Source organism: Aquarana catesbeiana, linkage group LG01 (genome assembly GCF_042186555.1).
Source record: "Aquarana catesbeiana isolate 2022-GZ linkage group LG01, ASM4218655v1, whole genome shotgun sequence".
NCBI classification, from domain to species: Eukaryota; Metazoa; Chordata; class Amphibia; order Anura; family Ranidae; genus Aquarana; species Aquarana catesbeiana.
Window position 1 is genome coordinate 504,728,616 of NC_133324.1, and position 21,251 is coordinate 504,749,866.

General features: G+C 43.5%; 1 protein-coding gene across 1 annotated transcript in view; it reads right to left on the reverse strand.

Annotated features, from left to right (window-relative positions):
- The window catches only part of SLC5A5 (solute carrier family 5 member 5), a 111,321-nt gene that overhangs the window by 13,204 nt on the left and 76,866 nt on the right, over positions 1 to 21,251 (reverse strand). The window contains exon 13 of the mRNA XM_073593246.1: positions 12,948 to 13,141. Coding sequence (XP_073449347.1) covers positions 12,948 to 13,141 — 194 coding nt within the window. The remainder of the gene's footprint in view (positions 1 to 12,947; positions 13,142 to 21,251) is intronic.

The following is a 21,251-nucleotide window of genomic DNA, read 5'->3' on the forward strand; positions in this document are numbered from 1 at the left end:
TTAATGTATCGCAGCTGGAGGAATAAACTGTTTTATATTGCATATTATATAAATTGGATTCACACATATTAATGGATCTACACTCATGAACCATTGTTTGTGTATGATTTCATAATATTTTGGTTATCACAATATCCTTTATATCACTCATGATATAATTGTTTATTTGCATTTATTTACTTTAGCTACTTTATTCACTATATGTACACTACTGAGTCTGCGCGACATCACTAATACTTCACACTTAGATCTGGATATGCTGTGTTTATGTTACTCTGTAAGCTGTGCTGTACATTATACTGTATAATCTTGACCATGATGTTGATTGTCTGGGCAGTTGCTGGTTGCTATGCACTCTCTAACTATTTAAATGAAGCCCTTCTTTAAGGTAGGCTTAGAGTGTTAGCTATTTATCTTTATTCTGTGTGTTTGTGTGTGTGTGTGATAAAAGAGTTCCAGATTAAAAAAAAAACAAATCTTTGTGCAGAGGTTTATGTTTGTCCATAGGACTCTCACTTGTGGTATCGTAATTGAGGCATATTTTACAAGGACAGCGGCATATGTTTACATGGTATACTGCAAAAAGGCTCAGACTCTATTGACGCACACAAATTATAATTAGTAACCACACCCACATTTTACTGTGGCATGAGGCATGTGTCCTTGGTCAGCTTTACCCAGAGATGTCCCTTATTCAAGTTCCAAAGTTGGGAAATAAATACATGTAGAGTATGCCACTTACATTGCTTAGGCTTCAGCTTCTTACAGTGACACTAAACTCAGTTTTTTTAAAAAAAAGAATGATATTCAACTATATATGCTCAACCTAAACTCTATTGTTCTTAGCCTCCTCCAAAGCCCCAAATTACTTTTTCTTTATTTTACATCACGGGACACAGAGCCACGGAAATTACTGTATGGGTTATATAGGCACCTTAAGGTGATGGACACTGGCACACCCTAGACAGGAAGTTTAGCTCCCTATATAACCCTTCCCCTTACTGGGAGTACCTCAGTTTTTTCGCCAGTGTCTTAGGTGTTGGTCACGAGTAAAGATGTGCTAGGCTGAGCTCCACTGGAATATTCCTTTGCTGGGGCCAGCTATGCAACTGGATCCATTCAAAGTGTCTTTTCAGGCCGAACTGAATGGTACCTGGACCCCGTGTCGGAAAAAACAAGGTTTTGCCTGGAACGCTTCTCTTTTTAGAGAGCTGGACCCCGGGATCCAGTGCTTGGTTTTTTCAGCCACATTTCCTGGCGGGGTGCTTTACGGGTCCAGGAGTGTGGATCCCCGATAAAAAGGGGCCCCGGTTCCTGAAGGTTTTTTAAATGGAGCCCACCGTGAGTAGTGAAGATTGGATTTGTCTGGTTTACCACAGAACCCTACAGCTGGATAAGGTAAGTGGAGATTCCTAAGGAATTTTTCTAATTCTTATGGGTTTTCTCCTTTAAGTAAAATGTTGTCATGCCTAAATTCGCCACTGGGGGCTGTCAAGAGCACGTACCTGATTCCATGCTTGTCAGTCTTGCTATGTGTCATTTCAAGCAGCATGCTTCCTCCAGCCCAAATCCAGGTAAGAGGTTGTAAAGGGGGGCTTTCTCTTGTGGAATCCCCCACCTGGACAGGTATTTCTTCTCTCTAGGAGGCGAGGGAGCAGGGGTCAGTCGGCGGTATGCCGCGCTGCTCCCGCCATAGTACGGCGGTTTTCCCCAGCAGCTCTCCTCCTCTCCTCCACCCCAGCCCTCCCCCGCATGCCGGTCCAGTTGGATCGGAGCCCCGCGCGCACCGGGAAAGCAGTCCTTTTTTTTTTTTTAAAACTGAGGGGGGGGCGGGGTGGGAAGTCAGAGGGAGGGGAGGCAGGGCTTAGCACGGCGTTGACGTGCCTCAGCCGTTCACAAACGCGGGGCTGTGTAAAGCTGTGTAAAGTGCACCTTTTGCAGGTGCATTCAGCTAACAGAAGGACACAGAGCAGACGGGGGCATGTGAGTGTTGGTGACACAAAGCATTCCCAGGGCACGTTTACTTAGCATCAGGCTGAGCTTTAATAGCAGCACCAGTTGCTGGACTATTTGACCAGCAATTGGTGCATTTTTGGTAGTACCTCCGCATTTGTGCGTGGCACTATAGGCAGAAGGGGAGGTACAAGTACCCCAAAAAACAGCTCTAAGGACTCTCCCTCTGCAACACCATCCCCTCTGAAGGGCTAGGAAGGCTGGTCAGAGTGAGCCATCGGGGTTGTCAGGGGTTGCAATTGCTTCTAACATTTCAGCCCTTGTCTATATTACTGAGGAGGTGTTCTCCTCAGCCATGATTGGATTAGAGGAAAGTTTAGCATTTTTAAATCACATCTCCACAGGGTGGAAGAAAACGCATTAGGTCCCCTTCTACCACCAGGACCCTCAAACAGAGGAACAGTGGGAGGGGGAAGAGGAACCTCCCTCAGGGGACTGTGAAGAGGCTGATGACTCCTCTTCCGAGGGATCAAGTGGGGGAAGGACCTTCTTCAGCTTCACAAGCTGAGAAATTGCTTGTGCAATCTTTTACTGAAATGTTCTGCTCCACATTTAAAAGTTTGAGTTCACTAAAGCCTCCTCAAGCTCGCATGCGGTTCCTGTCCATTCATTGCTGGAAAAGCTTATGTATTCTGAGTGGCATCACCCAGATGAAAACTTTTTTAGGAGGGAAAAAGTGCTTAACACTTTATCCTATGGAGGAAAAAATTTACTAAGAGGTGGAGTATACCAGCAATTGGCGCTGCTATATCCTCTGTAAATAAAAATTTGACTTGTCTGGTTGACAATGCTCAAATGCTTAGGAATCCATCTGATGAAAAATTGGAATTCCTGTTAAAAAACATTTTTTTCCTTGGCAGGTTCAGTAGCTCAACTTGCAGTGGTGGCAATTGGGGTATGTCAATCCCTGACAAACCATTTGAGACAGGTGCTCAAGGTTTTTCCTGAACAGCAGGCCCAGGATGTAGCCAAGCTGCCAGGGGCTTTGTGTTTTGCAATTGACGCAATCAGAGATTCTATTCTGCAAACCTCTCGCTTTATGCTTGGATTGGGGCATATCCTGAGAACCTTATGGTTGAAAAGTGGTCAGCCGAAGTTTTCGCGGTGAAAGGCTGTTTGGGGATGGGGAAAGGTACCCTTTTTGCTAGTTAAGAAAAGGAGTAATATGTGCCTCATTTAAACGGGCTCTTTCTCTAGTGCCAGGGGCATCTGCCTTCAGGCAGTCGCGCGGCCTCCACCGTCAGGTTCAAGAGGACCTCAGGGTCAACCCCAGGGACAAAAGAAGTCCTGGGGGAAGAAACCTATAAGACAGAAAGCTAAAGCCTCTTATGAGGGGGTGCCCCCGCTCGCTCGAGTGGGAGGAAGACTTCTGCAGTTCTCAAGGGTCTGGCAGGAGGAGTTTCGAGACAGATGGATGGTCTCCAAAATAGCTCTAGGCTACAACCTAGAGTTCTGAGATTTCCCATCTCCTCGTTTTCCTCAGGGCAAATGTCCAAAGATCCAGAGAAAAAGAAGTCTGCTTTTCAAGCATTAGACCGACTTTTGTCTCAAAAAGGGTCATGGCGGTCCCTGCGATGGAGCAGGGGTTGGGGTTTTTTTCAAACCTTTTCACGTGCCAAAACCAAATGGGGATGTCAGACCCATGCTAGATCTCAAGGATCTAAACCGGTTTCTGAATATCCGCTCTTTACGCATGGAATCAATCCAATCTGTTGTCTCCATCCTATGAGGAGAACTTCTGGCATCAGTCGACATCAGGGATGCATACCTGCATGTGCCTATTTTTCCCGCTCATCAAAAATATCTGCGTCTTGAAGTAGAAAAACTTCACTTTCAGTTTGTAGCCTTGCCTTTCGGTCTAGCTACTGCACCTCGGGTGTTTACAAAACTTCTGGTCCTTCCTCTTACCAGTTTAAAGACTCAAGGTATAACAATTGTAGCATACCTAGAGACCTGCTCTTGTTAGACAGGTCAGTAGCCCGCTTAGACCAAAGCATGGTCTCTACAATCAGCTACCTGGAATACCTAGGTTGGGTCCTAAACCTAGAGAGATCTTCTTTAAAACCATTAAGAAGACTAAGAATATTTGGGTCTGGTTATAGATACAGCCCAGAAGAGGATGGTTTTTAACCCCAGGCAAAGATCAGTTCCATAAAGGAGCTGGTTCAGGTGGTCAGGGCAAAGAAGGGTCCTTCTGTTCGCCTTTGCATGAGGTTATTTGGAAAGATGGTGGCTTTATTGGAAGCGGTTCCCTATGCTCATTCGAGACTGCTGCAACAGTATCCTGTATACCTGGAATAAGAGGGTCCAAACGCTAGATTTTCCAATGCGTCTGTCGCCAAAGGTGCGCCAGGGCCTCGGTTGGTGGAGGATATCCAAGAATCTGTAGAAGGGGAAACCCTTAGTACCAGTTACCTGAAAGGTGGTAACAACAACTGCCAGCCTGGGTTGGGGAGCAGTCCTGGAAGAGGCGACTGTCCAAGGGAAATGGTCCAGAACTGAAAGGACCTTGACCATCAACATTCTAGGGATCCGGGCGGTGTGCCTAGCCCTAAGGGCCTGGACATGCAGAATTGTCCTGTCAGGATTCAATCCGACTATGCCACAGCAGTGGCTTATATCAATCACCAAGGGGGCACCAGAAGTCATGCAGCCCAGGGAGGGGTCAACCATATCCTAACCTGGGCAGAAAAGCATGTGCAGTGCATATCAGCAATCTTCATCCCAGGGGTAGAAAATTGGCAGGCGGACTACTTGAGTCGCCAGCAGTTGTTACTGGAGGAATGGTCCCTTCACCTCGACATCTTCCTGGCTATATGCCAAAGATGGGGGACCCCGGACGTAGATCTGTTTTCATCCAGGATCAACAACAAAATCGACAACTTTGTGTCAAGAACAAGAGATCCACTCGCATATGGAACAGATGCGTTGGTGACCCCGTGGAATAATTTTTTTCACTGATTTATGCATTCCCTCCTATTCTGCTGCTACCACGACTTCTTCGCAGGATCAAGCAGGAAGGGAAGTCGGTGGTTCTTGTGGCCCAGAACATTTTGGTATGCAGAAATCGTAAAGATGGCGGTAGGGGCCCCATGGACCCTACCACCACGTCCAGACCTGTTATCGCAGGGACCAGTGTTCCATCCTACTTTACAAACGCTGAATTTAACGGTTTGGCTATTGAAACCCACATTCTGAAGAATTGTGGGCTTTCAGGCTCAGGAATATCTACCTTTAATACAAGGAAGCCAGCTTCAAGAGTCATTTATTATAGAGTCTGGAAGGCATATGTTTCCTGTTGCGAGTCCAGGGGTTGGCATCCCAGAAAGTATGTTATAGGTAGAAGCCTTGCTTTTCTGCAAATAGGATTAGAAATAAACCTGGTCTTGAGTACCATCAAAGGCCAGGTCTCAGCCTTATCTGTATTGTTCCAATGACCACTTGCTTCGCATTTCTTGGTCCATAGTCTTATACAGGGGGTGACACGGCTTAATCCGCCAGTTAGGTCGCCCTTAAAACCTTGGGACTTGGATTTGGTTATGTCGGTTTTACAAAAACAGCCTTTTTGAGCTGATACGACATACTCTCTTTTCACAAGGAAGTTGGTTTCTGGTTTCCATATCTTCTTCAAGAAGGGTATCAGGATTGGCTGCACTTTCTTGTAAAGAGCCATATTTAATTATTCATAAGGATAGGGTGGTAATACACATACAGGGGGGTGCACATACAGGGGTTCTTCCAAAGAAGTGGGGTTCTTTAAATAAGTGGCACTTCTGCTCTTGCACCATCCATCTGAATATTTTCTTCTCTCTTCATAAGTAAACCTGCGTTTATACCTCCATATACTTTAAACTGAACATTGACTGACTGCTCAAATGCATATTTGGTAAACCTGCATGTATACCTCCATATACTTTAAACTGAACATGGACTGACTGCTCAAATGCATATTTGGTAAATCTGTGTTTGTCACCACTGTTTCAACTCCATCTGTAGCCATGCTCACATTATATCAATGTTTATTTAGCCATTAAGTCTTACCAAAATTATGGGTTCCCTTATCTTTACAATTTTGGTCTTTTAGTCCCCTTTCAGTTTGATTGTGGTGTGAAAGTTATGCTCTGCTAGCTGTGTTCCTAATATCCCCTCTTAATTGATTAATTGCCAGATTCTATCCACACCCAACACACAGTATAAAAACAAGGCCTTCTTTACGGGGGAACACATACAGGGGGCTGCACATACAGGGGTTCTTCCAAAGAAGTGGGGTTCTTTAAATAAGTGGCACTTCTGCTCTTGCACTTCCGCGATTTGCACAACTACTGCAGATGACCTTGATTCCAAATTATCTCACCTTCCTCTCTGAAACATGCTCTCTTTACCTCTCCTCCTCTTCACAATTGCAGCCTCTCTCCTCAAACTCTCTTTTCTTAACCCCTCTGCTCCACCCCACAATCTGGACATATCACCCTCACTTCTCCCCTCCCCCTAGTACTGCACTCATCACCTCTTTCTAACTCTAAGCAGACTTGCTAACAAACCCCCCAGGATACTGAAGCATGTCCCCTCATACAAATCATATTCTCATATTACCTCCCTTACTCTTCTGCTTCTCCTAACCACTGGAGATATTTCCCCAAACCCTGGGCCTCCCTTATTTAACTGTGCTCAACACACCCATCGCCATCACCCTACACCCTCTGGCAGTAGTCGCAATCTACGCAATTTAGTCTCCATTCCTCTTCTTCCCAATGCCAGCCTCCCTCTCTCCTGTGCCCTCTGGAACGCCCGCTCTGTCTGCAACAAACTCACTGCTGTTCATGACCTCTTTGTCACTAATTCCTTTAATCTACTTGCTCTCACCGAAACCTGGCTCCACGAATATGACACCCCTTCTCCTGCTTCCCTATCCCAGGGTGGCCTTCACTGGACTCACTCCCCTAGGCCTAATGGACGCAAGGGAGGGGGAGTGGGATTCCTCCTATCCCCCCAATGCACCTTCCAGGTTATTCACTCTCCTCCCTCTTTTTCTCTCTCATCATTTGAAGCCCACTGTATACGTCTATTCTCTTCTACTTCCCTAAGAATTGCTGTAATCTACCGGCCCCCTGGACCACTATCAACGTTCCTTGATGGGTTTTCTGCCTGGCTACCCTACTTTCTCTCTTCGGAAATTCCCACAATCCTTCTCGGTGATTTCAACATCCCTGCTAATACAAACACTCCTGCTACTCCTAAACTTCTTAGTCTAACCTCTTCATTTGACCTAAAACAATGGGTAAAGGCTTCTACTCACTCTGATGCCAACACCCTTGACCTTGTATTCTCCTACCTATGCACTCCATGCAACTTCTCAAACAATCCTTTTCCTCTCTCCGACCATCACCTTATTAGTTTCTCTATCCCCCTGTCTTCCACCACCTTTCCCTCCAATCGCCTAACCATCACCCGTAGAAATTTCCGCAACTTCAACTCCTCTCTCTTCTATTCTGCTACTGACCACCTCTATGACAAAATCTTTCCCCTGTCCTGCCCCAACCAACCCACGTCCATCTACAATAAATCCCTGTCCTCCACCCTGAACAAGCTCGCTCCCCTCACTACACGCAGAATCAGTCCTTGACCCCTACAACCCTGGCAAACAGATGACACTAAAATTTTCAAAAAACGTAGTCGCGCTCTTGAGGGTCTGTGGCACAAGACTAAGTCTCTCAAAGACTTCAACTAATACAAATCTGCCCTCCAAAAATACTATTCTTTCCTCCACACTGCCAAGCAAACCTATTTTACAGCTCTTATTAACACCTTCTCATCCAGTCCCCATAAACTCTTCTCTACCTTCAACTCTCTACTTCATCCTCCACCGCTTCCACCCACTGACTCACTCACTGCCCAGGAGATCGCTAATCACTTCAGAAACAAGATTGATACAATCCGTGATGAAATCTCCACTCTACAGGTATCTCCCCCAGCTAAGACCCCATGTCAACAGGTACAACTGACACTCCCCCTATTCAAATCTGCTACTACAGACGAAGTTGCTAAATTCCTTTCTATTGCCCACCTAACCACCTGTCCCCTGGACCCTATTCCCTCTCATATGCTACGGTCACCCTCTGACTCCATCCTACACTCTCTAACCCACATCTTCAATCTCTCCCTCACCTCTGGCATCTTCCCCCAATGCTCTAAAACATGCACTGATCACCCCCATACTTAAAAAGCTGTCCTTGGACCCTACCAATCTTAACCTATGCCCTATCTCCTTGCTCCCCTTTTCCTCTAAACTCCTTAAACACCTGGTTGACAACCAACTGATTGACCACCTCATTAAAAACAACCTTTTTGATCCCCTTTAATCTGGATTTCACCCTCAACACTCCACAGAAACTGCTCTTTTAAAACTCACAAATGACCTACTAACTGCAAAAACCAATGGCACTATTCTGTACTCCTACTTCTGGATCTTTCAGCTGCCTTTGACACGTTTGACCACCCCATCCTCCTCAAAAAACTTTACTCCCTTGGTCTCCGTGACTGTGCTCTTCAGTGGCTCTCATCCTACCTATCCCAATGCACCTTCAGCGTCACTTACAATTCTACTTCCTCCACTCCTCTTCCCTTCTCTGTCGGGGTCCCCCAAGGTTCTGTTCTTGGACCTCTTTTATTTTCAATCTACACCTCTTCCCTGGGTCAGCTGATAGCCTCTCACGGCTTTCAATATCATTTCTACGCCGACGACACACAAATCTATCTCTCCACCCGTCAACTCACTCCATCAGTCTCCTCATGCATCACTAACTTACTAACCAACATATCTGTATGGATGTCACACCACTTCCTCAAACTCAACTTGTCCAAAACCGAGCTTATAATATTTCCTCCCCCACGTGCCTCTTCCCCTGACTTGTCTGTCAAGAGCAATGGCACAACCATCCACCCATCCCCACATGTCAGGGTACTAGGTGTTATCCTGGATTCTGAACTCTCCTTTCGGCCCCACATCCAATCACTTTCCAAAGCTTGCCGCCTCAGCCTCCGCAACATCTCTAAACTATGTCCCTTCCTAACCAATGAAACCACAAAGCTCCTGATTCACTCCCTGGTTATCTCTCGCCTCAACTACTGCAACTCCCTCCTCGTTGGCTTACCTTTAAATAGACTATCCCTCCTCCAGTCCATCATGAATGCTGCTGCCAGACTCATCCACCTTACAAACTGCTCAGTGTCTGCTACCCCTCTCTGCCAATCCCTCCATTGGCTGCCACTCGCCCAACAAATTAAATTCAAAATACTAACAATAAGTTACAAAGCCATCCACAACTCTGCCCCCAGCTACATCACTAGCCTAGTCTCAAAATACCAACCTAATCGCCCTCTCCGTTCCTCCCAGGACCTCCTGCTCTGTAGCTCCATCACCTCCTCCCATATCCGCCTCCAGGACTTCTCCTGAGCCTCGCCCATCCTCTGGAATTCCCTACCCCAATCTGTCAGACTGTCTCCAAATGTATCCACTTTTAGGCGATCCCTGAAAACTTTCCTCTTCAGAGAAGCCTATCCTGCCTCCATCTAACAACTGCACTATTTTCTCCATTAACTCATCCCCCACAGCTATTACCCTTTTGTATAACTTGACCCTCCCTCCTAGATTGTAAGCTCTAATGAGCAGGGCCCTCTGATTCCTCCTGTATTGAATTGTATTATACTTGTACTGTCCTCCCTAATGTTGTAAAGTGCTGCGTAAACTGTTGGTGCTATATAAATCCTATATAATAATAATAATAAGTAATGCGTCCTCATCCTAGCTTTCTGCCAAAGGTGGTTTCAGGTTTTCATTTAAACCAGGATATTTTTCTACCTTCGTTTTTTTCCAGAACCCTGTTATACGGAAGAAGAGTCACTACATTCTTTGGATGTAGTGAGAGCAGTCAAAATCTATTTGAAGGCGACTGCTCAGTTTCGGAAAACAGATGTTTGTTTGTGTTGCCTGAAGGTCCTAGGAAAGGACAGGCAGTGTCAAAATCCACTATTGCCAAATGGAGTCGGCAAGTAATTATTCAAGCTTATGGTTTGAAGAGGAAGGTTCCACCTTTTCAAATCAAAGCACACTCCACCAGGGCTGTTAGTGCTTCGTGGGCAGTGCATCACCAAGCCTCCATGGCACAAATCTGCAAGGCTGTAACTTGGTCTTCAGTCCATACATTCACCAGATTCTATCAGGTGGATGTAAGAAGGCGTGAGGATATTGCCTTTGGGCGCAGTGTGCTGCAGGCAGCAGTATAAGTCCTCAGGTCTGATTGCACCCTTCTTTTGTTGGTGTCCCCTCCCCTCAGATAGCATTGCTCTGGGACATCCCATACAGTAATTACTGTGGCTCTGTGTCCCGTGATGTGGGATAAAGAAAATAGGATTTTTATAACAGCTTACCTGTAAAATCCTTTTCTTGGAGTACATCACGGGACACAGAGGTCCCTCCCCTCTTTAATACACATATATTGCTTTGCTACAAAACGGAGGTACTCCCAGTAAGGGGAGGGGTTGTATAGGGAGCTAAACTTCCTGTCTAGGGTGTGCCAGTGTCCATCACCTAAAGGTGTCTATATAACCCATACAGTAATTACTGTGGCTCTGTGTCCCGTGATGTACTCCAAGAAAAGGATTTTACAGGTAGGCTGTTATAAAAATCCTATTTTTTTGCTGTGATACGACTTCCTTTTAGAAGTGGCCACTGGCTATGTTTGATCTCCATGGTCCCACTGTATGTAGCAATGTAGCCACCCTCTCTTCTTGCTCCTGAGATGGACTAGAGACTATGGACTATATATGAATAAGGATATTACTGCGCTAACTCTAAAACAAAGTGAAAAAGCTGCTACATAAACAATGTGACAAGAATGCTGGAAAGTGAATGGTATAAATTGTAGCGCTAAGGAATAAACACATGTGCATATGTTTTTGAAAAATAAAAAATTTAATCATACAAAAAGAATGGAAATGTGAAAAAGTCCAATGCCTGTAAAGGTCCTAAAAAGGACCAATATGAGTCCGCCAACTAATAGTGGCTAATCAAAGTTGTAATACACTGGCACTGTCCGGCAGCAAGAGCATCAAAGGTGGTGCATCTTCAACCAAAAAATGTCAGTGACAACGAGTCGTAAGGGCAAGGATGCCGGGGATCGACAGATCAAAGACTCTCGTCTGGGAGTTTATGCAAAGAAAAAATGCCTCCATATAGTGTAGGTCAAAAAAGTGGGTTTTTTATTACTAAAAACCAGCATATATAAATAGGAATAAAAACTGTGATCACAGAGTAAAAATGGGTGGCTTGGCTTTCTGCTTCCCACATTGCCCCCCATTTTTACTCTGTGATCACAGTTTTTATTCCTATTTATGTATGCTGGTTTTTAGAAATAAAAAACCCACTTTTTTGACCTACACCATATGGAGGCATTTTTTCTTTGCATAAACTCCCGGACGAGAGTTCCTTTGTGGTCCAGTTCTACCCCCTAAAAGTTTTTTTCCTTAAAATTCCCTCCTAAACTTGGGGTGCGTGTTATATGCCGATAAATACGGTACTTTTCCTGTTTTTTGGACGAAGATGCACCACCTTTGATGCCCTCACTGCTGGACAGTGCCAGTGTATTACTTTGATTAGCTACTATTCAGTGGCCGACTCATATTGGTCCTTTTTAGGACCTTTACAGGCATTGGACTTTTTCACATTTCCATTATTTTTGTATGATTTAATTTTTTATTTTTCACAAACATATGCACATGTGTTTATTCCTTAGCGCTACAATTTATGCCATTGACTATGGACTACAGACTTTACAGTACTTTACAGCAGTGCACATGACAACTAACATGCACTGCTTGTTCCAAACAAATGGTAGTTAGGGGGAAAAGAAGATGTTTGCAAGCTCATGGAGGATGTTACAGGGAGGCAGAAAAACATGGTAAGAAATCAGTATTTTTATGGAGTATTTTTGAAGAATAAGGTTATAGTTTAGTGTCACTTTAACTGGCAGCAATGGTCCTGAGGAGAGGCAAGAATACTGGTGAAGTATGCATTACAGCGCCATTTGCACAGACAACATACTGCTGTCTTTTCCTTTAAGTTCCTAGGTACACATTTCTCGTGTCTACTCCACAGCTGCATTATTATGCATTTGGGAACAGATTTCTTGGCATATTAGCTGACCCTAAATAATAAGCTCCTGTAGCAAAAAAAAAAAAAAAAAGAAATACATTGTCCAGCTGCAGAGTTGATTGGTTTCCATAACAGGAGGCTGCATGAGAACAGTTTCAGGGATTGAATTAAAGAATTTTCTTTGGATGGATTGCTTTCAGGCCTTCTTTCACATAAATTGGCACTTGGCAAAGGTTGTATGCCCAGTTATCAGCTTTAAGCAGACTATTAGCAGGCCATATGTGTGGATGTATCTACTGCTATGCAAATACCAACCTCAAGAAATGTGTATTATTGTACATATACACTTACAACGTAATTTTATAGTTCATGCTTTGCTTGATTCACATACTTGGATCTTTGTTTTGGTGGATTTCCATTTGCTCCCATACATGGCTTTGGTAAAGACTGTATTTACCATGCTTGCTATGGCTGTGCAAACATGTCTTCCTGTGTAGCCTCCACACTCCTTTTTTTGCTGTCTACCCCTAGAACTTTTATCAAGTGAATTTTGCAACTGGTTTATTGTCAGCCAGTAAGGTGTTCATCAATGAAGTTTGTTTTGAGAGGGGTCCTAGATAAAACTCCCCAAAACACTGGTGCCCGATGCTGATAACACCATTATAGTCACACCTCTGGTTCTGGCAGGGTGGGCGAGCAGGACGTGATCACCCCCTTTGGTGAAACACTAGTTCATAAACACTGAAACACAAATACATGCAGACATGTGTATTGCATTTGTTACCTGTCTAGAGCCATAGTAATGTTTCTTGGAGAAGGACAGCCATAGATGATCCCATCACTAGAGTTGTAAAGAGGACAGTGTTCAGCATAGGTGGGCAAAACTCCCATCATCTCTGGCGATGGGGGGTAGAGAGTACCACCAACTGCTAACCAAAGAGATAAACTAAATCCCACAGCAAGCCCCGAGAATGCACCCTAGGGATAGGAAAAAGACAATAAGTACACATTCACAATAAATCCCAACTGTGAAATGGATGTTTAAAACTGAAATTTAAACTTGTGTGTTTGTAGAATAGGTCCTGAGAGTGAGACATTAAGAAAATGTTCCCTTGCCTATATAAAGTCATAAAGGTATCAACCCCTTCTTGCATTTCTAAAGAGGACTACTCATGTGCCTTTTCCTTCATACGGGATGTTCCAGGTATAATGTTTTGTTGTAGAGATGAATTTTGCCAAGTCTGTACCTATTCACAAAGAAACTAACATAAAATAGCATTTTATGTGTGTATGCAATTTGTCTCTTACCTTTACATATTTAAAGTGATCCATTCACTGTGTCGAAACAAAACTAAGAGCAACCTGTAAAACAAGATGCTCTATTCTTATATTTTTAGTGGCCTATATGTTAAACTCCACCACCTTGCTGCTCTCTAGTTGCTGTAAATATCTGATATATCTGGGTGCATCAAATACCTGCTCCCCCTGCTACATGTTGTAGTTACTCTTGCTGACTCCTATGTCAATACAACATACTTACAGTTGCCGGGAATCAATAATACAGTAGTTTAAAACTTGTATTACCGAAAAGGTAAGTAAACAATATTTTTTTTTACAGGAATGATGTGATATTACTGAACTAATATACATCATTTGATATGTATCTTGGTTACTGTACATCTCTCAGTGCTAAGCATCTGAGACTTTCATAGCCTGTAAATATATACTGTATGTAAATGTTATTGAAAGGTTTATTATTTTCATTTGCAAATAAGCAATTACACTTAATTTGGTGTGGTTCAGAATGAGGTGGAAATATTTTTAATTTGTATTAGCTAGCCAGTTCTGAATTGTGAATGAATTATTATTATTTTGTAGTAACATATCTTACACAGACTTCATTGCTCTGCAGCTTTGGGATTTAAATGTAATCTAAATCAGGTTTGTATTGCTGTTTGTGTTCTCAATGAAGGTATTCACTCTCTTGATTATTCATGGTACCATGGTCAGCAGGAATAAAAGTGAGGGAAAATCAAAAATTGTGTAATTCTCACGAAAAGGACATTGTTGTTCTAACCTTTTTCTATTCTATCCAAATCCGGATTGTTATTTTTATGGTTTTTAATATTGCATATAACCATGCTGGATACTAATTTCAAGTCATCGGATGGAGCTCCAGACTCCTTTTCATATATTTTTTTGGATATCCTGCTTATTGTTTACAGAGCTCAATAGCTCAATATGAATTCTATATACACAACTTTTGAGGGAAAACATCTTTGCTGTGATCTTTGGAAAACACATCATTCTCAGTAAATCGTATCATGGGTGCATCCTATATAAATGTTTGTTTATTTGTAAAATACAGATTTGATACACATAATTAACCCCCCCCCCCATAAGTTTAAACGTGTAACTCTATAAAATATATTTTAATTTAATTATATGGATGTAGCAAGGTTTTCCAGCTATGCAAAGATATGTTCACAGTTGGATTAACAGAAAAATTAAAGATTAGAATTTCCACTTACCATTGTTGACACATTAAAATGTCCCTTACTATCAAATTAGCTTTTAATGCCAATGCAAACACAGACTCTAACCATTATGTGAGCAAAGATATAGCCCAACTGCAGCTAACAAACACTTTGCAGACCACAGAATACCTTCATTAACCACTTGCTTACAGGGCACTTTCACCCCCTTCCTGCCCAGACCAATTTTCAGCTTTCAGCGCTCTCACACTTTGAATGACAATTACTCAGTCATGCAACACTGTACCTAAATGAAATTTGCGTCCCCTTTTCACACATTATTTTTTTGTGCTATAAATAAAAAGACTGAAAATTTGGTGAAAAATGCCTTTTTGCTTTGTTTCTGTCATAAAATTTTGCAAATTAGTAATTTTTCTTGGCCAAAATGTATACGGCTACATATGTTCGGTAAAAATAACCCTAATTAGTGTATATTATTTGGTCTTTGTGAAAGATATAGAGTTTACAACTATGGTGCCAATCATTGAAAATTGATCACACCTGATGTACTGAAGGCCTATCTCATTTCTTGAGACACTAACAAGCCAGGGAAGTACAAATACCCCCAAAATTACCCCTTTTTGGAATGTAGACATCCCAAGGTATTTAGTAAGTCGCATGGTGAGCTTTTTGAAGCTGTAATTTTTTCCCACAATTCTTTGCAAACTGAAGATTTGTGTTTTTTTTTCTTTTACAAAATTGTCATATTAACAGGTTATTTCTCTCACACAGCATATGCATGCTTGCAACTACACACCAAAACACATTCTGCTACTCCTGAGTATGGCGATACCACATGTGTGAGACTTTTTCACAGCCTGGCCACATACAGAGGCCCAACATGCAAGGAGCACTGTCAGGTGTTCTAGGGACATAAATGACACCTATAATTTCATGACAACCTATCACACTTTTGAAGGCCCTTGAGCACCAGGACAATGGAAACAATGGCCCACAAAATGAACCAATTTTGGAAAGCAGACACCCCAACGTATAATCTATGAGACATAGTAAGTCTTTTGAACGGTTCATTTTTTTTCCAGAAGTTTTTGGAAAATGTGGAAAAAAAATGAAACTGCATTTTTTTCCCCACAAAGTTGTTCATTTTTAAGATATTTCCAACACATAGCATGAACATAGCAAAAATTACACCCCAAAATACATTCTGCTACTCCTCCTGAGTATGGCGATACCACATGTGTGAGACTTTTACACAGCCTGACCACATACAGAGGTCCACCATTGAAGTAGCACATTCAGGTGTTCTACAAGCATAAATTACACATCTAATTTCCTGCCAACCTATCATTTTTGAAGGCCCCTCATGTTTCTAACACATAGCATTTACATACCAAAAATGACACTCTAAAATAAATTCTATTGAGGAAAGGGTAAAAAAAAAGTATTACCTGTGGTTTTAGTAGTGTCCACAGAGGAGAGAATTGGTCCAGGCAGCGGGCAGGGATGTGCTTAGCAACAACAATAGTAATTATCCAAGCAGCAGGCAGGAATATTGTCCACAGTCAGCACAAGGATATCGTCAGCACAGCCAAAGCATTTATCCATAGAAATTGTCCAGGCAGAGACAGCCAGCACAGCCATAATATTGGTCCTGGTACACCGTTACATGCCTGCACTCATTATTGTACTGCTCTCCAGCCCTTCATAAACATACTGCCTCTTGCTACAGCTAATTATTTCCATAGTCCAGGTAGCAGGCAGAGGCATTATGGCAGTAAGTCAGCAGCAGGCTGAGGGCCGCAATCAGGTAAGACCTGTGCACAGGGGCACAGGGGTAGAGGCTTCACACACCCAAATCTCTATGAAGCCTCTGGACTCCAGACCCTAATCTGGAAATTACGAAACCCGGAGACAACAAAAAAATTGTTTTCTCCATCCGGAAAAACATTTCTGGAGCCCCTCACATGTGAGACCCCTGTGTACTACAGTAGCAGGGCAACAGATCAGTCCAAGCGGTAGGCAAAAGCATAGCCCATAACACAGGCCAGGGTCAGTTCACGTGGAAGCAGTCTAAGCGTTTGGCAGAAGCGTAGTTGATAAAACAAACCAGCGTCAGTTCACATGGAAGCAGGCCAAGTAGTAGGCAGAAGTGTAGTTGATAAAACAGGTCAGGGTCAGTTCATGTGGAAACAGTCCAAACGGTTGGCAGAGGCATAGTCAAAAAAGAGGCCAGGGTCAGTTCACATGGAAGGATGTGGCATGGTTATTTGAGGAAGCATGGGAAATGGTCAACACAGATGATGAAAAAGGGGAAATGGTTAAGAATATGGGCTAATATTTTAGGGATGTGTGATATAGTCGGAAGCATTCACCAATGCAAAGGCTGGGTTCGGAGGGACACTGGGGACAATGGTAGCTGGTATCTCTTCGAAATCCTCTTTTGTTGCATACTTGATATCTTTTTTGGCGTCTTCAGCCTGCGTCATATGGTGGAATGTTGTCTGGGATGTGGCGCTCATGAAATCGGCTAACAGCATCAGAGCAAAGGTTTTCTGGGGGGTCTTTGATGGTAGATGAGGGACATGACAACTTCTTCAATGAATTTTAGGAAGTGGGCAGGGCTTTCCATGAATTAGGTGTGAATTATGTAGGCATTATAAATGGCCAGTGAATTAAATAGATTGCTACTTTCTTGCACCAGAAAGGGGACTTCCTTATTAATAAATAGGGCTGAAGCATTTGGTCGTTGAAATCCACCCCCCATGTAGAGACTGTAATCTTGTACACATGTTGGCTTTTCAATGGGACCTCGTCTTCTCTGAACTTCAAATGTAGCTTATAAAATTTCACTCCGTATTTGGCCCTTTTGCTAGGAATGTATTGCTTTATTCCTAGCCGGGCTGAAAAGGGTACCAGGGACTTATCTACACATATACTGATCGGGGACATAGAGTTCTGCAAATAGTTGGGAAAAGAAATCAATGAGTGGGCGAATTTTAAATAACTTTTATAACCTATCATAATTTGGATGATTGTGGGGAGGGCACTGGGAGGGCATAATCATCTCGTATCGAGACCTGGACATTACAAAAGAATAAATGGGCATGTGGTGGATGGGGTTGGTGGACCAACAGGCATGTCCTTAATTTTTTTGGACATGCCTGTTGGTCCACCAACCCCATCGTTTATGGTGAGGCCCATAAACAATATGAACTCCTTCAGAACTCCTCCAGAGTCAAATCCTTCCACTCAAACGGACGGGCGTATGATGATTATTGTTGGCAATATGCTGCTGGGCATATAAATTGGTCTGGTCCACGATGAATTGCAGCAAAGTGTCGGGCAAAAATAAATAAAAGCAATCGATTTCAGTAAAACTTTGGGTATTGGCCTGCACACCTGGCTGTGCGGTGAAGGAGGAATTCTTGCTGATCCTGAGTCAGAAGGCAGCCATGTTGGATTGGCAAGACCATCTGAAAGACGTGTAGCTGCCCTTGCTCTTGGGGGATGTGGCACCCCAGTGCTGGTAGTTGGGGGATTTGAAGTTCCTGTGCTGGCATCTGGGCGTGATGCTGCGGCAGCACTGGTACTTGGCCTTGGCATTTCTTGTGGTCTTTCGCTGGCGGCAGCGCTGGTAGTGAGCCTTTAGTTTTGGGGTCCATCACTGGTGGCAGTGCCTGTACTGGGCCTGGGAATTTGATCCTGGGGTATATTGCTAGTGGCTGCCTGGTTTCCAGAGTGCCGTGCCCTTTTAGGAGGGATCCATTCTTCCTCTGATTCATTTGCCGATCCCCTACTATCGATCTGTTCAAATGCTGAATTTGATTCAGAATCGGAATTGGCATTTGAATCTGAGAACTCCCCGTTGCTCTCATCAGTCATGGAGAGGATCTGGAACGCCTCCTCACTGGTATATATACTCTTTTGGACATTTTTCTGATGGGCTGTGCGACCGGTGGCAGGTGACAATTATTGATGGGTTGTGTGACAGGTGACAGATGGGTGGCAGGTGATGGGTGAGGGTCACTGATGGGTGACAGGTAACGGGCGACAGGTGACTGGTGAGTCACTGATGGCAGTCTCTGATGGTGACTGGTGCACTTTATGGGACTGATAGGTGACAGATGAGGGTCACGGATGGGTCACTGGCAATGGTCACAGATGGGTGACAGGTGCACTGCTGAAGGCAATCTCTGACGATGACAGGTGCACTTTATGGGCACTGATGGGTGACAGGTGCACTTGGCAATGGGTGTGGGGGGGCAATGTGGCAGGTCCCCTTTTTTTGTGTGGTGATGGTGCAGACACTGACACTGCACAGATCGGTAACTCACTGCTCCTGGCTCTTCTCTCCTCACACTGGAAACGGTGTGTGAGGAGAGAAGAGCTGGTAACAGCTAGTAACCGGTCTATATGTACATTTAGTGATCGGCTGTGAATGGATCACAGCTGATCACGTGGTACACAGCCACCAGCCATTGGCTGTTTACCCTTGTCGATGACGAGCAGTGTTCCTGGGAACACGCTGCCACCGACATGACTGCGCTGCGAGCTCCTGATCGCACACATGCGCGGTCTTAGGAGAGGAATACCATTTGTGATCGACCGTGGCGTAATTGCGGCCGATCACGTGGTAAACAGCCATGCCCAATGGCTGTTCACCCCTGTCGTGACGTGCTGTGTCTCTGGGACACGCCGACAGTGCAGGACTGCACGCCCGCATGCCCTGTGTGAATGGGCCACCATCATATGACGTCAGCCCAGAACGAGAGCCGCACCGCTCTGCCGTCATATGGCAGTGGGCGGGCAACAACAGGTTAAAGGCTAAGTTCACCTTTTCAGGCAGAATTTAACTTTTCAGAATACATAGAAGCATTTTGTTATGTCTTTTCTGTCCAAGCTGTCCCAATGTGCTTATATCTCATGTACCCAGTCCATGGCAGCTTTGAATCTGCACTTCTCTGTTCAAAATTTTAAAAAATGCATTATGATCGGGAACAGCTATCTCTGCCATGTCCTAGGCAGCCAATCCCCCCTACAGTTAGAACACGCTGAGGGAACACATTTAACCCCTTGATCGCCCCCCGGTAAACCCCTTCCTTGCCAGTGTCATTTATACATTGATCAGTGTATTTTTATAGCACTGATCAATGTAATACTGTCACTGGTCCCCAAAAAGTGTAATTGGGGGTCAGATTTGTCCACCGCAATGTCGCAGTCCCGCTAAAAATCGCAGATCGCTGCCATTACCAGTAAAAATTAAAAAAATGAAAGTCCCTAAATCTATCCCATAGTTTGTAGACATGATAACTTTTGCGCAAACCAATCAATATACACCTATTGCAATGTTTTTTTTTTACCAAAAATATGTAGAAGAATACATATTGGCCTAAACTGATGAAAACATTTGTTTTTTTATATTTTTTTTAATATGTATTTTAGCAGAAAGTAAAAAAGAATTTTTTTTTTTTTTTTTTCACAATTGTCACTCTCTTTTTGTTTATAGCCCCAAACGTTGCACGACAATGCAATTGTCAGTTAAAGCGATGCAGTGTTGTATTGCAAAAATGGCCTGGTTATTAAGGGGGCACATCCTTCCAGGGCTGAAGTGGTTAAGCTGTCAATATGCTTGTAATTCAGCTCCAGTGCAGGAAAGGGTAAACACACCAATTTCTCTTTCAGGCCCCATTCACACCTTGGGTAGTGTAAGTGGACATTTTTTGGTGCATTTTCCCCGCAACATGCTGAAGGCAAGCCATTGTTTTCAATGGACTGCCCTACGTGCGACAAACGCAGCAAAGTAGCTCATGGGGCATTTTGCTGCTTTGCGGTTTGCACAAATTTTACCATTGCTATTTTTGCTATTGTTTCACTTAACAACTTAACAAAATGCGCGTTTGCTTCCTCGTTTGGAGTGCCATTAACAATTAAGTGCAGCTAGTTCATTTCAGGTCTATAAAGGTAGCCATACACTATATAATCTGATTGTACAATTTCTGTACAATCACCTTTAAATTTAACAAAACTATATTATAGGAGGGTACACCAATCTATCCAAACACTCTGTATTTAATCAAGCAGGTCCTTGCACTACATTGATGGTAGATCTAAAGGAGATTGTACAATCAGATTGTATAGTTTATGGTGAGCTTTACAGACTTCCGGGCACACCCTTCTCCTATTTTCTATACTACAGCTCTGCTCCACGTAGGCCGTTATGTGATTGCTCAGCTCCTGCACACTCTGCCAAATTACCAATCTATGCAAGAAGAAGATATGGTACAAAACAATCAATTAGCAGAGGAAGACACTGGCTGTGTTTTCAGTGGGAACAATGTTCACTGACATTGATTTCCATCTTTGCAGATGATACCAAGCTATGCAGTGGAATAACGTCTTTACATGAGGTCTCTAACTTACAAGCCAACCTCAATGCACTGTTAAATTGGGTAACTGTGTGGCAAATGAGGTTTAATGTTGGAAAATGTAAAGTTGTGCACTTGGGGGCTAAAAATATGCATGCATCATACATACTATGGGGAGAACAACTGGGGGAGTCAATGGTGGAGAAGGATCTGGGTGTTCTGGTACAT